This window comes from Chlorocebus sabaeus, chromosome 11 (assembly GCF_047675955.1).
Source record: "Chlorocebus sabaeus isolate Y175 chromosome 11, mChlSab1.0.hap1, whole genome shotgun sequence".
NCBI classification, from domain to species: Eukaryota; Metazoa; Chordata; class Mammalia; order Primates; family Cercopithecidae; genus Chlorocebus; species Chlorocebus sabaeus.
In genome coordinates, this window is record NC_132914.1 from 48,731,604 (window position 1) to 48,743,889 (window position 12,286).

The 12,286-nt window shown below is 45.5% G+C and overlaps 1 protein-coding gene across 5 annotated transcripts in view; it reads right to left on the reverse strand.

Annotated features, from left to right (window-relative positions):
- The window catches only part of SLC11A2 (solute carrier family 11 member 2), a 52,149-nt gene extending 41,373 nt beyond the window's left edge, over positions 1 to 10,776 (reverse strand). Inside the window, exons 1-2 of one of the 5 annotated variants that reach the window (XM_073020746.1) lie at positions 8,575 to 8,616; positions 6,671 to 6,822 (exon numbers count right to left, since the gene is read on the reverse strand). Coding sequence is in view for 1 of the 5 variants with exons in the window: in XM_037997117.2 (XP_037853045.2) it covers positions 10,710 to 10,758 (49 nt within the window). In the remaining 4 variants the exon portion in view is untranslated. Of the gene's footprint in view, positions 1 to 6,670; positions 6,823 to 8,569; positions 8,671 to 10,709 lie in introns of those variants that run through there. The other 4 variants (XR_012094496.1, XM_037997117.2, XM_037997118.2 and 1 more) reach the window with 4 other exon arrangements.
- Between the last annotated feature and the right edge of the window lie 1,510 nt (positions 10,777 to 12,286).

Sequence of the window (12,286 nt, forward strand, 5' to 3'; positions counted from 1 at the left end):
TGAACTCTCTGATAAAGCTTCTGCAATAGATAATCAGAATTCTACAGCTGTCTAGTTGGCAGGTATTTACTGCCTTCAGTCTAACTTACTACTAGTTTGTTTTAGTGCCACCTAAATGCAAAATATTAAAAATCCCCTCTCAGAAAAGCATTCCTGACTCCTTAATTTGGCTTAAGTGGCTTCTCCACATTCCCTGAAGGCACCCACTGCTTACCACTGTCATTACTTTTACCACATTTTCTTGAAATCATCCATTCCTTGGTACCACTCTTACAACTTTTCTGCAAGTTTGAAATTACATGAAAATTAAGTTACCCCCCAAAACACATACTAGCTATAATAAATTCTAACATCTAATTAATAGTAATTCTGTATATTCGCTTAGCATTTATAAGAACTTTAGAAGAACAATTTGGGTAGCCCAAACCTGTTTTAAAAACTGCCCCTGGCCAGGCAGGGTAGTTCATGCCTGTAATCCCAGCACTTTGGGAGGCCAAGGCGGTAGATCACTTAAGGTCAGGAGTTCGAGACTGTCCTGGCCAACATGATGAAACCCCGTCTCTATTAAAAATACAAAAATTAGCCAGACGTGGTGGTGGGTGCCTGTAATCCCAGCTACTGGGAGACTGAGGCAGGAGAATCACTTGATCCTGGAAGGTGGAGGTTGCAGTGAGCCGAGATCATGCCACTGCACTCCAGCCTGGGGAACAGAGCAAGATTCTATCTCAAAAATAAAATAAAATAAAAACTGCCCCTAAGAAATTTTGAAATACTGAATATGAATATATACAACTTAAACATTTTTTTTTAATCTACGGTTAAAACCAAAGTTTAGGCCAAGTGCAGTGGCTCAAGCCTGTAATCCTAGCATTTTGGAAGGCTGAGGCGAGCAGAGTTCGATGCCAGCCTGGGCAACAAGGCAAAACCCTGTCCGTACAAAAACAATACAAAAATTAGCTGGGCGTGGTGGTGCGTGCTACTTGGGAGACTGGGTGGACAGACTGCTTGAGCCTGAGAGGTTGTGACTGCAGTGAGCCGTGATCAGGGCACCCCAGCCTGGGCTACAGAGCAAGACCCTGTCATAAATAAATAAATAGTTTGGGTTTGAAATCATTTGTTTTCGTATAAAATTCCCCTATAGAGAATAAAGGTACACAAAACCATCTCACCAGTCTTACAGCTGAAAAGGTCTCCCGAAAATTAATTGTAAGGTTTAGAGAGGAATGTTTTTAAATACAGTCCGTTAATTCTTTCCTCCTTTTTTTCATCACCTTCCTCACCTCAATAAAATCAAAGACAACATTAAATATGGAAAGAACTTTCACAGAATCAGCCAAAAAGGTGTCTATGTGGAAGTAACTGATGAAATAAATGCTAGCAAGAATGTGTTCAAGCTACATGGCAAAGCCACCTCTTCCTCTTGACACTGTTCAGTTCATTCTTCCTTAGGCACTGTTCAGTGCCAGAGACATGCTAGTGACAAAAGAGAAACTGCTAGGTGCACACATCAAGGCTTAGTGACACCCAAAGTGTTTATTAGAGAATAACAAATAACTCTGATCTTTTCAAAATTCTATTTGTCCTAAAGAAAATGAAAAGGTTTCTAGATTCTTCTAAAATTCTCTTTTCCCTAATGGTCTATTTCAAGGCCAAAGTACTTGACAGTTCTACTGAACCATTACTGTATTATTAACACAACACCTTGTTGTACCAGGCGCTCTTCATGAAGGTGGGCTCCTGCCATTTGGATGACTGAGAGTCAACAAAACTTTTTGAAATATTCTAGCAGTTCAAACAGAGCTAATTATTTTCTGAACCCTATGTATTTTAATGAGGAAGGTTATTATCACTTTTTTTAAAATAAGAGATTATAACTCTTCCTCTATTTTTCCATTCTAGGTCATGAAGAAGCAACATTTTCTGAGTCTTCTATTAAAAATATCCATCCAATTAGTTTTTTTATTTGTTTATTTGTTTGTTTGTTTGAGATAGGGTCTTGCTCTCTGTCGCCCACGCTGGAGTGCCGTGGGCATGGTCTCAGCTCACTGTAGCTTCAACCTCCTGGGCTCAAGTGATCCTCCCGCCTCAGCCTCCCTAGTAGCTGGGACTAGAGGCATGCGCCATGCCCCGCCAATTTTTGCATTTGTTGTAGAGACATGGTTTCACCATGTTGCCCAGGCTGGTCTTGAACTCCTGGGGCCAGGGGATCCATCCACCTCAGCCTTCCAAAGGGCTGGGATTACAGGTAAGAGCCACCGTGCCCAGCCCAATTAGTTCTAAAACTCAATCTGCTCCCATTCGAGGTGTGGGGAAAGAAACAGCTTAGAATAGGCATGTGAATTTCCAAATTGTTCTTGAAGGTGTAAAGTCTGGTATTGTTTTTTATCTTATGTTTTGAGACAGGGTCTTACAGAACAATTATTTACATATTTCCAGCCTCCCAGGCTAGAGTGCCATTGCACAATCCTAGGCTCAAGCAATTCTCCCACCTCAGCCTCCCAAGTAGCTGAGACTACAGGCATGTATCACCACAGCTGACTTTTTATTTTTTTGTAAAGGTGGGGTCTTGCTATGTTACCCAGGCTGGTTTCAAACTCCTGGGCTCAAGTGAGGTATTATTTTTTACATTGGAGTAAGTTTATCCTGTTTTTCTCTTATTAAAATGAATTTGATATAAAATGATACCTAGAAAAAAAGTCAGGTTGAAGACTGATTATGTGTACTTCATGGTAAACAGTGAAAAGCCCCTGTGGTAAGCATTCGTTTTAGAAAAAGGCCTCAAAACTCTAATCCTCTCTATTCACGTGGGCAATACTAGAATATCTTCAACCAAAAGCCACACAAACACACCCAATTTATAAAGTACAAACAGTGCTGCTATTATACAATGCGCTTAACATGAACCAGTCTCTCTCTCTCTCTGGCATAATGGCCACTGAGATACAGTCAGGCCTCTGTAACCCTGGGTTCCACATTTGTGGTTTCAAACAACTGCAAATCAAAAAGATTTGGGGGTTAAAAATGGTTGCTTGTGCCTGTACTGAACATACATACCATTTTTTCTTGTTATTATTCCCTAAATAATACAGAACAATTATTTACACAGCAATTACATTGTATTAAGTATTATAGGCCCAGCACAGTTGCTCACAGCTCCCAGCACTTTGGGAGGCTGAGGCAGCCCAGAAATTTGAGACCAGCCTGGGCAACACAGTGAGACACTGTCTCTACAAAAAATTTTAAAATTAGCCATGTGTGATGGCGACACGCCTGTAGTCCCAGCTACTCAGGAGGCTAAGGTGGGAGGATCCCTTGAGCCCAGGAAGTCAAAGCTGCAGCGAACCGTGATTGCACCACTACACTCCAGCCTGGATGACAAAGCAAGACCCTGTCTAAAAGAAAAAGGGGGGGATTATAATTGATATAACTAATCTAGAGGTGATTTTTAAGTACATGGGATGATGTACATAGGTTAAATGCAAATACTACGCCATTTTATGGGGACTTAAGCATCATCCCAGGATTTTGGTATGCGTGTGAGTGAGGTCCTGGAACCAATTCCTTACAGATACCAAAGCGTACTTCGCATGCCCTAATAATAATCTCAAAATTGGAGACATCCTGTGTAATCTGGAAAACCACAATTTTGGGCCAGGCACAGTGGCTCACGCCTGTAATGCCAGCACTTTGGGAGACTTAGGGAGGTGGATCATTTGAGGTCAGGAGTTCAAGACCCGCCTGGCCAACATGGTGAAACCCCATCTCTACTAAAAATACAACAATTAGCCAGATAGTAGTGGCACACGCCTGTAATCCCAGCTACTTGGGAGGCTGAGGCAGGAGAATCGCTTGAGCCTGGGAAGCGGAGGTTGCAGTGAGCTGAGATCATGCCACTGCACTCCAGTCTGGGTGACATAGTGAGACTCTGTCTCAAAAAAAAAAAAGACAACCACAACTTCAACTCAACACCAAATTCGCTGTTTCTCATCTGAGCTGGACTTTTAAGTCTGTTTTGTAGCTGAATGAAAAACCTGACATTGAGACCATCTTAAGATAAAAAAGAAAAAGAGAAGGTGGAAAAAATGTTAGGAAGGAAGAAGAGGAGTGGGGAGGAAGATGTAGGGAGGAATAGCACAGTTGATAATGAAACCAGCTGCCTGGGTGTCAAAAACGATAACAGTTGGGAGAAATGTGGCCAGGCTGTCAAGGAGTACTTATCTTTTAAACAAAAATATCACACATCAACCAGAGACATCAGAATTGGAAGGGGCTGGTACCCATTAAATACAACTCTTTACTCTCTCCCATCAGTGCTGTTGAGGTTTAACCAGCTTCCAAATCTCCCTGAATGCTCACAAGTCAGGGTCACTACAGTCTTACTTCCAGTGACTATAGCTTCATGTTTGTTCTTCCCAGCTCTCACAGGGTGAGCTACCTCTGAACTTCCTCCTAACCAGAAGTTTACAGCAGTGTGTTTCCTTTTGGGGGACAAACCTGGCCTCCTGATCTGACACCTCTATCGTGGAACAAAATGCCAAGCTCTGTGGACAATTTCAAAGACCCCTTTCTACTTGAATAAGAAAATTCCCTATTAGACTGGCCATGGTGGCTCACACCTGTAATCCCTTAGCACTTTGGGAAGCTGAGGCGGGAGGATTGCGTGAGCCCAGAAGTTTGAGACCAGCCTGGGCAACAGAGTGAGAAACCCAGTCTCTATTTAAAAAAAAGAAAAAAAAAAAAAATTACTTTTTTCAAAAAAAGAAAATCCCCTATTAAACCAGATTATACCTACTTCTTGCCTCAGAAAATATGTTTTGCCTTCACACTTAAGTAGCTTTTCTCTGACATATATGAAGAATTTTCATTAGATTACATTCAACCCATTTTTCCTAATGATGGATATTGGCTCCCAAATGATGCAGATTGACCTTAACAACTTTAAGTAAATATTGTCCTCAAAGTTTCTTTTCCTAAAAGCAAAGAAAAATTAAGACAACATATACTACAAGATTCTCCAGCCTTTAACAAGCCTCCTTTTGCTCTTTGAAACCTGGTAAAGTTTTAATAATTAACTTGTAGCTTTCTTCTTTCATTTCCTAGGAGTTTTAACAGCTATCAGCTTAGTAGAGATGAGACCAAAACAAACACAAACCTCATACAAAATGACTTACCGGCAATAAGCACCAGAACAAGACTAAAAACCCTAATTTGTTCCTTATGCCAAAAAATATAAATTACTTTAACTTGAAATTAGAAGTGGAAGAGAAGTTAGGCAATAAATATATTTTGGTCATTCCTGGCCAATTGTTTTATATTCTATTATGATTTCATTACAATATACTTTATTATATACATGTCATTTTATTGTATCTAGAATATTCCTGATGATGCCTGGAAGGCTCTTCTTTGTGTCTCAAGGGGCCGATTAATGTAAATTGCTCAATAAATGTTTGTTAAATTATAAAAAGAATAAATGGCAAGGCTGGGCAACAGTGGCTCATGGCTGTAATCCCAGCACTTTGGGAGGCCAAGGCAGGACTGCTCGAGCCTAGGAGTTCAAGACCAGCCTGGCAAATACAGTGAGAACTCAACTCTACAAAAAAATTAACAATTAGCTAAGCGTGGTGGTGCAAGCCTGTAGTCCCAGCAACTCAGGAGGCTCTAGTGGGAGGATCGCTTAAGCCTGGGACGTGGAGGTTGCAGTGAACCAATATTGCACCACTGCACTCCAGCCTGGCAAAAAAGCAAGACCCTGTCTCAAAAAAATAAAAATAAAGAATAAATGGCAGCCAGTAAGTGAGACATGGTCTGCATCTTCTAATCCATTACATTCCGCTCATTCAAATGCCCCTACCTTTTTTCCCAGAATGTTTTACTCAAACTACAGAGCCTCATAGAGATGATAATAATGACAATATTAGGGCAGCAGACTTCCCTTTCTGCCTCAAACACACTCAGTTCTTTAAAGGTGTCACTCCCATGCCTCTTAGGCAAAAACAGATTTCAAAGACATTGTCCTTCACTCTCACCAGGCCAACTTCCAACTTTAAATCCTAAAGAAGTATTAAACTGGTTGGGCACTGTGGCTGGCACCCACGGGCTCAAGACAGCCTGGGAAACCTAGTGAGACTCCATCTTCACAAAAAAATTTTTTTAAATTAGTCAGGGGTGGTGGCATGCACTTGTACTCCCAGCTACTAGGGAGGCTGTGGCAGGAGGATCACTTGAGCCTGGAAGGTCAACCCTGCAGTGAGCTATGATCATGCCACTGTACTCCAGCCTGGGTTACAGAGCCAGACCTTGTCTTGGGGAAAAAAAAAATCTTGAACTCTCTTATTCCAAAACTAAACAACTAAACTTATACCATCTGCATCTGCACTTCAACTAAATTTGGCCAGCATACTGCTGCAGTAAGCAATTTTTTTTTCATAAAGTTTCTCATTTTCTGACTAGTTCCTAATAATGCTATGTGTATAAATAGCAGCTTCCTTGAAGGGAAGAATTAGAAGACAAAGCAGTCTTCCACTGGAGTATCCCAGATAGCACCACGAGAATATGAGAGGGCTTTTTAAGGTCATAGGAAGGGCACAAATCTGTCAGCAGACATTTGTATGTATGTGCATGGTGAGGAGGCAGAGAATAAAGATGTCTTTGATTCAACAACACTCACCCAAATACTTAGCACTGAAAGTCAAACAAGAAAGATCCGGCAGGGTGCAGTGGCTCACGCCATCCCAGCACTTTGGGAGGCCGACGCAGGTGGATCACTTGAGGTCAGGAGTTCCAGACCAGCCTGGCCAACATGGTGAAACCCCGTCTCTACTAAAAATACAAGAAAAAAAATTAGCCGGGCATCAGGAGGCTAAGGCAGGAGAATCGCTTGAACCCAGGAGGCGGAGGTTGCAGTGAGCCCAGATCGCGCCATTGCATTCCAGCCTGGGCAACAAGAGCAAAACTCTGTATCAAAAGATCCTACTTTGTAGATATAATTCTCTAACTTTCACTGAATCATAACGGAACCAAAGCTGCTTACTAGCTTTGTAGAGTAATCCAAGGGACCACTGCTGATTTCCTAACAGTAGAGTAAGATTAGATTCATAAGAAGCTTCCCCATTCCTTAACAAGAAGTGCTGCCAGGCTACCCAGAAATTCCCCTCCCGAGTCCCACTGCTGCCGTTCCGGAAACATGAGAAACCAAGTATGCTGCAATCATGGACTTTTTAGTACTGGCTCCAAAATAAACTGCGTGGGCCAAGCAAGACTGTCAATGAACTATTGTCCAATGAAAAAATAAACAGCCGAAGGTCTCAGGTTTCATTTACCTAACACAGGTATCACCATAAATGACCTAGTATAATGACAGTTTCCAACCGTATTTAATAAAACAAACACGCAGCAGAAATCCTTTAGTCACTTGTAACTACACTATACCCTCAGATCAGTTAATCATGTCAATGGAAAGTATAGGCCGGCGGGTTCCCTGGTGATAGGTCATGATACTCTGAGCAAAGAGTAAGTAGTAAGGTTAGAATTCTTTAGAAGTGTTGAGGGGAAAGAAGGTAACAATAACAAAAACTCCACGTCAGGAACTGTTCTAAGTACTTTGTTGTTTATTAACTAATTTCATACCAACAATCCTCTAAGATTGATATTATCAATCCCCATTTTAAGTACGTGGAACAAAAGAACAAAGAGGCAAACAACTTGTTCAAAGATTTACAAAGCCAATAAATTATGCGAACTGGTGAGGCTTCGGGTTCCAGAAGTCAACGTATACATAGCTTCTCCAGTTTTCACCAACAGTCACTAAAATTGGGGCCAGCGAGTTTTTAGAAGCCTATCTCTCCTTGCAAACTCTCCTTCCAGATAATTTTTGCTTTTGCAAGAGATGTCACATTTAAGCGGTAGCTTTAAAAGTGGGGACACATGAAACGAACGGCTGGGAGAGCCATCCAGCCCACTTACATATATGCAATATTCCCCTGCAGAAAAACCCTGCTCACTGGAGCCTGGAATCCAGAGGGTCCCTGAGAGCTGCACAAACAGCCTTAAAACCAATCTACCCACAACCACGGAGCCGCCTATGCAGGCTATTCACACAGAAGGCGCTCCCTGGAAGTCGGTTAGGCGGGAGGCCCCGGAGGGCAGCCCGGCCCCCTGCGGCGCCCACAAGGAGGCCTCGAGAGACCTTGCCCTGTGCCGGTCGGCCTCTTTCACGGCGTCGAAGCAGGTCAGCGCACCCCGACCACGGGCCGGCGCGCCATCCGGTGCAGCTGGGAGTTGGGCCATGTGTCCTAGGCCGCGGCGGGGAAGGGGCGAGACCCCCGCGACCGTCGGCGTTCCCTCCCTGACCCAATCTTTGGGTCTTCCTCTGAATGTCGCTGCTCCATCAGTCCTAGACTCCGGGCCTCAGGCCCTCCCTGCCCACACCTCCCCTCACAGCCCCGCACGGCGAGCCGGTTTCGCATCCTAGTCCCGGACCTGACCCCGACACGGGCCCTCGAGCCGCCCGGCGCCCCTCCCTGTCCGCGAGCAGAATCCGTGACCCCTGACCTTGCCTTCCCCTCACCTTACCAGGTCCGCAACCACCTGACACGCCGCCCCCGAGCCGACGGCTCCATATTCCGGGAGCCAGCGCCAAGCTGGCCAACGCCCTCCCCTCCCCGCGATTGGCCGATAGGACAGCAGCCGCACATCCCTATTGGTTGGAGTCCCCGCAGCGGCCGGGACGCGTGGCCCGCCGACTGAGGACCGAGGCTCCGCCCACGCGGAGTCTGGATGGGGCGGCCCCTGGGGCCCCCAGCGGGAGCTGCATGCTGCATAGTTGCTGCTTGCTCTGGCCAGACCCACACAGCCCGTGGGCTGGGGAGCTCCCGTCCGCTAGCAGTCTGGGGACAGATAAGATTCCTTAGGTACTGACAGACAAGCTACAAGGTATAGCTCTATCCTGTAAAGGGTAGCCAGGCCAGGCGCGGAGGCTCACAGTTGTAATGACCAGCACTTTGAGAGACCGAGGCGGGAGGATCACTTGAGTCCAGGAGTTCGAGACCAGCCTGGGCAACAGAGTGAGACTCGGTCTCTACAAAAAATTTTAAAATTAGCCAGGCAAAGGCCGGGCGCGGTGACTCACGCCTGTACTCCCAGCACTTTGGGAGGCCGAGGCAGGCGGATCACCTGAGGTCGGGAGTTTGAGACCAGCCTGACCAACATGAAGAAACCCCGTCTCTACTAAAAATACAAAATTAGCGGGGCGTGGTGGCGCATGCCAGTAATCCCAGCTACTCGGGAGACTGAGGCAGGAGAATCCCTTGTACCCGGGAGGTGGAGGTGCAGTGAGCCGAGATGGCGCCGTTACACTCCAGCCTCGGAAACAAGAGCGAAAACTCCGTCTCAAAAAAAGGAAAAAAAGCCGGGCGCGGTGGCTCAAGCCTGTAATCCCAGCACTGTGGGAGGCCGAGACGGGCGGATCACGAGGTCAGGAGATCGAGACCATCCTGGCTAACACGGTGAAACCCCGTCTCTACTAAAAATACAAAAAACTAGCCGGGCGAGGTGGCGGGCGCCTGTAGTCCCAGCTACTCCGGAGGCTGAGGCAGGAGAATGGCGTGAACCCGGGAGGCGGAGCTTGCAGTGAGCTGAGATCTGGCCACTGCACTCCAGCCTGGGCGACAGAGCGAGACTCCGTCTCAAAAAAAAAAAAAAAAAAAAAAAGGAAAAAAAAAAATTAGCCAGGCATCATGGCGCCCGCCTGTGGTCCCACCTGCTCGGGAGGCTGAGGTGGGAGGATCACTTGGGCCTGTGAGGGGGAGGCTGTGGTGAGACAAGGTCGTGCCACTGCACTCCAGCCTGGGTGACAGAGCAAAACCCTGTCTCAAAAAGAAAGTATAGCCACCTGACAGGAACATTTCCTCGCGCCCCAAGAGCCACATCATAGTATCTGCTGCCCCACCAAGAGCACCCCACACCTGGGAGGAACCGCGACACATCAGCTAGTGCAGCCAGTTCCACCGCCTCCGGTGTCCTCCCAAGCCTCCGCAGCGAATTGTTTTCCTCCTTCTCACCCAGTTGCCTCGATTCTCCCCAGACTTTATCCTACCTACCCAAAGTAATCCCACTCTATCCCCAGTTTCAGCCTCACGCCTTCTTTTGTTCTGAAGATGACTGCCAGACTGGTGAAGAGGGAATAAATGGCCTAACAAATCACCGTAATTTTCTACAATGTCGTTTACAGCCACCAAAAACATTAGATTATCCCGTCACCCTCACTCCCCGACCCCCCGCACTGCTTACAGCATTAAAGGTAACGGAGCTTCTTTATTCACGTAAAAACGGCTAGGAGAAAATTTCATTAGTAAGAAAGTCTGAGAAATGAGGAAAGGAGTGTGAACGGCCAAGAGAAAAATTCAAATAAAGTGCAACGTAAAAACAAACTCGGGGACCAAAAAAAAAAGGCGGGGAGGGGCTTGCCTTCCTGGAGCAGGTTGTTTTTCATACAGAATTTCTCCTGGAGAAAAAAGAAAATACACAAATTAGTTCTGAGATTCTCGCTACAGTACATCTGTGGAGTTTCAGAAAGGTTTGATGAAGTTCCTCCAGACCAGAACCTTTCCTTTGGGAACTTCTATTATAACTAGAAAATAAAATTGCTAGAGCTGCACTTGTCACCCTTTCAGGTCTGCTCAGCTGGGCAGCTTCCCTGGGCTACTTACTTAGCTCACAGTGTGGCGCTGCCTCCGTCTTAAGCTGCTTCTTCCTCATGGTGCAGAACTAGTTTGACTTTCCCAATGCCAGCTCCTGCCTCTATATATGAAGACAAGTGCGCCTCCCTCAGTTAGATAAGGGCACTTTTGGGTGCTCTAAGCAACACAGCTTTCTAAAGACTGGCAAGGACTTTCAAGAGGCAAACCACGCCCTCCAAAGCCTAATCAGATTTCATCTTTGACCTGTCGTGAAAAGAGAAGCATTATATATCTGCCACTCCTAGATATTAATTAATAATGTATTGAGTTCAAAAACTTTTATTCTAAGATTTCATCTCTGCACCATTTGGCAAGAGCAAGAGCAGGTGGCAAACCTGTGAGTGCCAGTGGTTGAAAGGGGTGGAGTAAGAGAAATTGCTTCCCTTCTCTGCTCCTCTTGGAGTGAAGCTGGTTCAGGCTCCACAGGTGCACTAGGACTCTGCTCCTCTGAGACGTGAGGTGAAACCATTAACCCCAAGCCTGACAGTCCACTTGTATTTTCCGCATGGGTACGTGCAGCACTGATGCAATTATGAGGAGTCTCAGAGCGTGGGTGGAAATGCTGCCTGCTCTTTTATCCCTCGGGATCTAAAGGACCCGCTGGCTTCAGCCTGGTCAATCAGTGATCCACGGGCAGACATCAGAGCCACGCAAACTCCGGACTTGGTGCCTGATGAAAAAGAAAAAGAAAGGAAAAAAAACCCCAGAGACTAAAAAGAGAAGTCCAGGGCAAGCCTAGAATTTCTCAATCTGGGAGGAGGGGAGCTGAAAGAATGGGGAAATTTTGCCTCAGGGAAATAACTTAGATAACAAGCCCCAAAAGAGAAGCATTGGGATGGGGTAAAAAGCAGGAGAGAAGAAAACAGTTGCTGCTTTCAGGTAGCAGGCAGTTTTCTAGTAGCTTTCAAGAAAATCTGCTTAGTACCATAAAAACATAATAGCTTAGAATGGAAAAGAAAGAAAAGCAGTAATCGATTCAAATAAGTCAAGGCAGGCTTCCAGCAAGTGGTTCTGGTTCCTACCTAGAACAACCATTGAGTCTGGAGAAAGAATTATGGATCTTCTGCCCAGGGACCCAGATGAAAGGTCTCTTTGCTTCAGGGCTCTCTTAATCATGAAAGTCAAATAACTACAACTTGGCCTGTCTCCCGTCTTTGTTCTACATCAGGTAAATTCCCCAAGGCAAAGCTGTCTCTGCAGATTGGGCTGGGGGCCAATTTGTTCCACTTGAGGGGAAAACAGAAGCACCTGTAAGATCACCCAGGAACTAAAGTCTCAGAAGGAAAAGGCCTATTTGAGTTTAGGAATTCTTACCCTAGGCAACATTGGGAGATCCCATCTCTATGAAAAATTTTAAAATTAGCTGGGTGTAGTGGAATGTGCTTGTGGAACATCCTAGCTTCTTGGGAGGCTGAGGTGGGAGGATCACTTGAGTCCAGGAGGCCAAGACTGCAGTGCGTCGTGATCATGCCAGAGCACTCCAGCCTCTGCGACAGAGCAAGACCCTGTCTCAAAAATCTGTGTTATGAGTGTCAGGTTTAGACTAT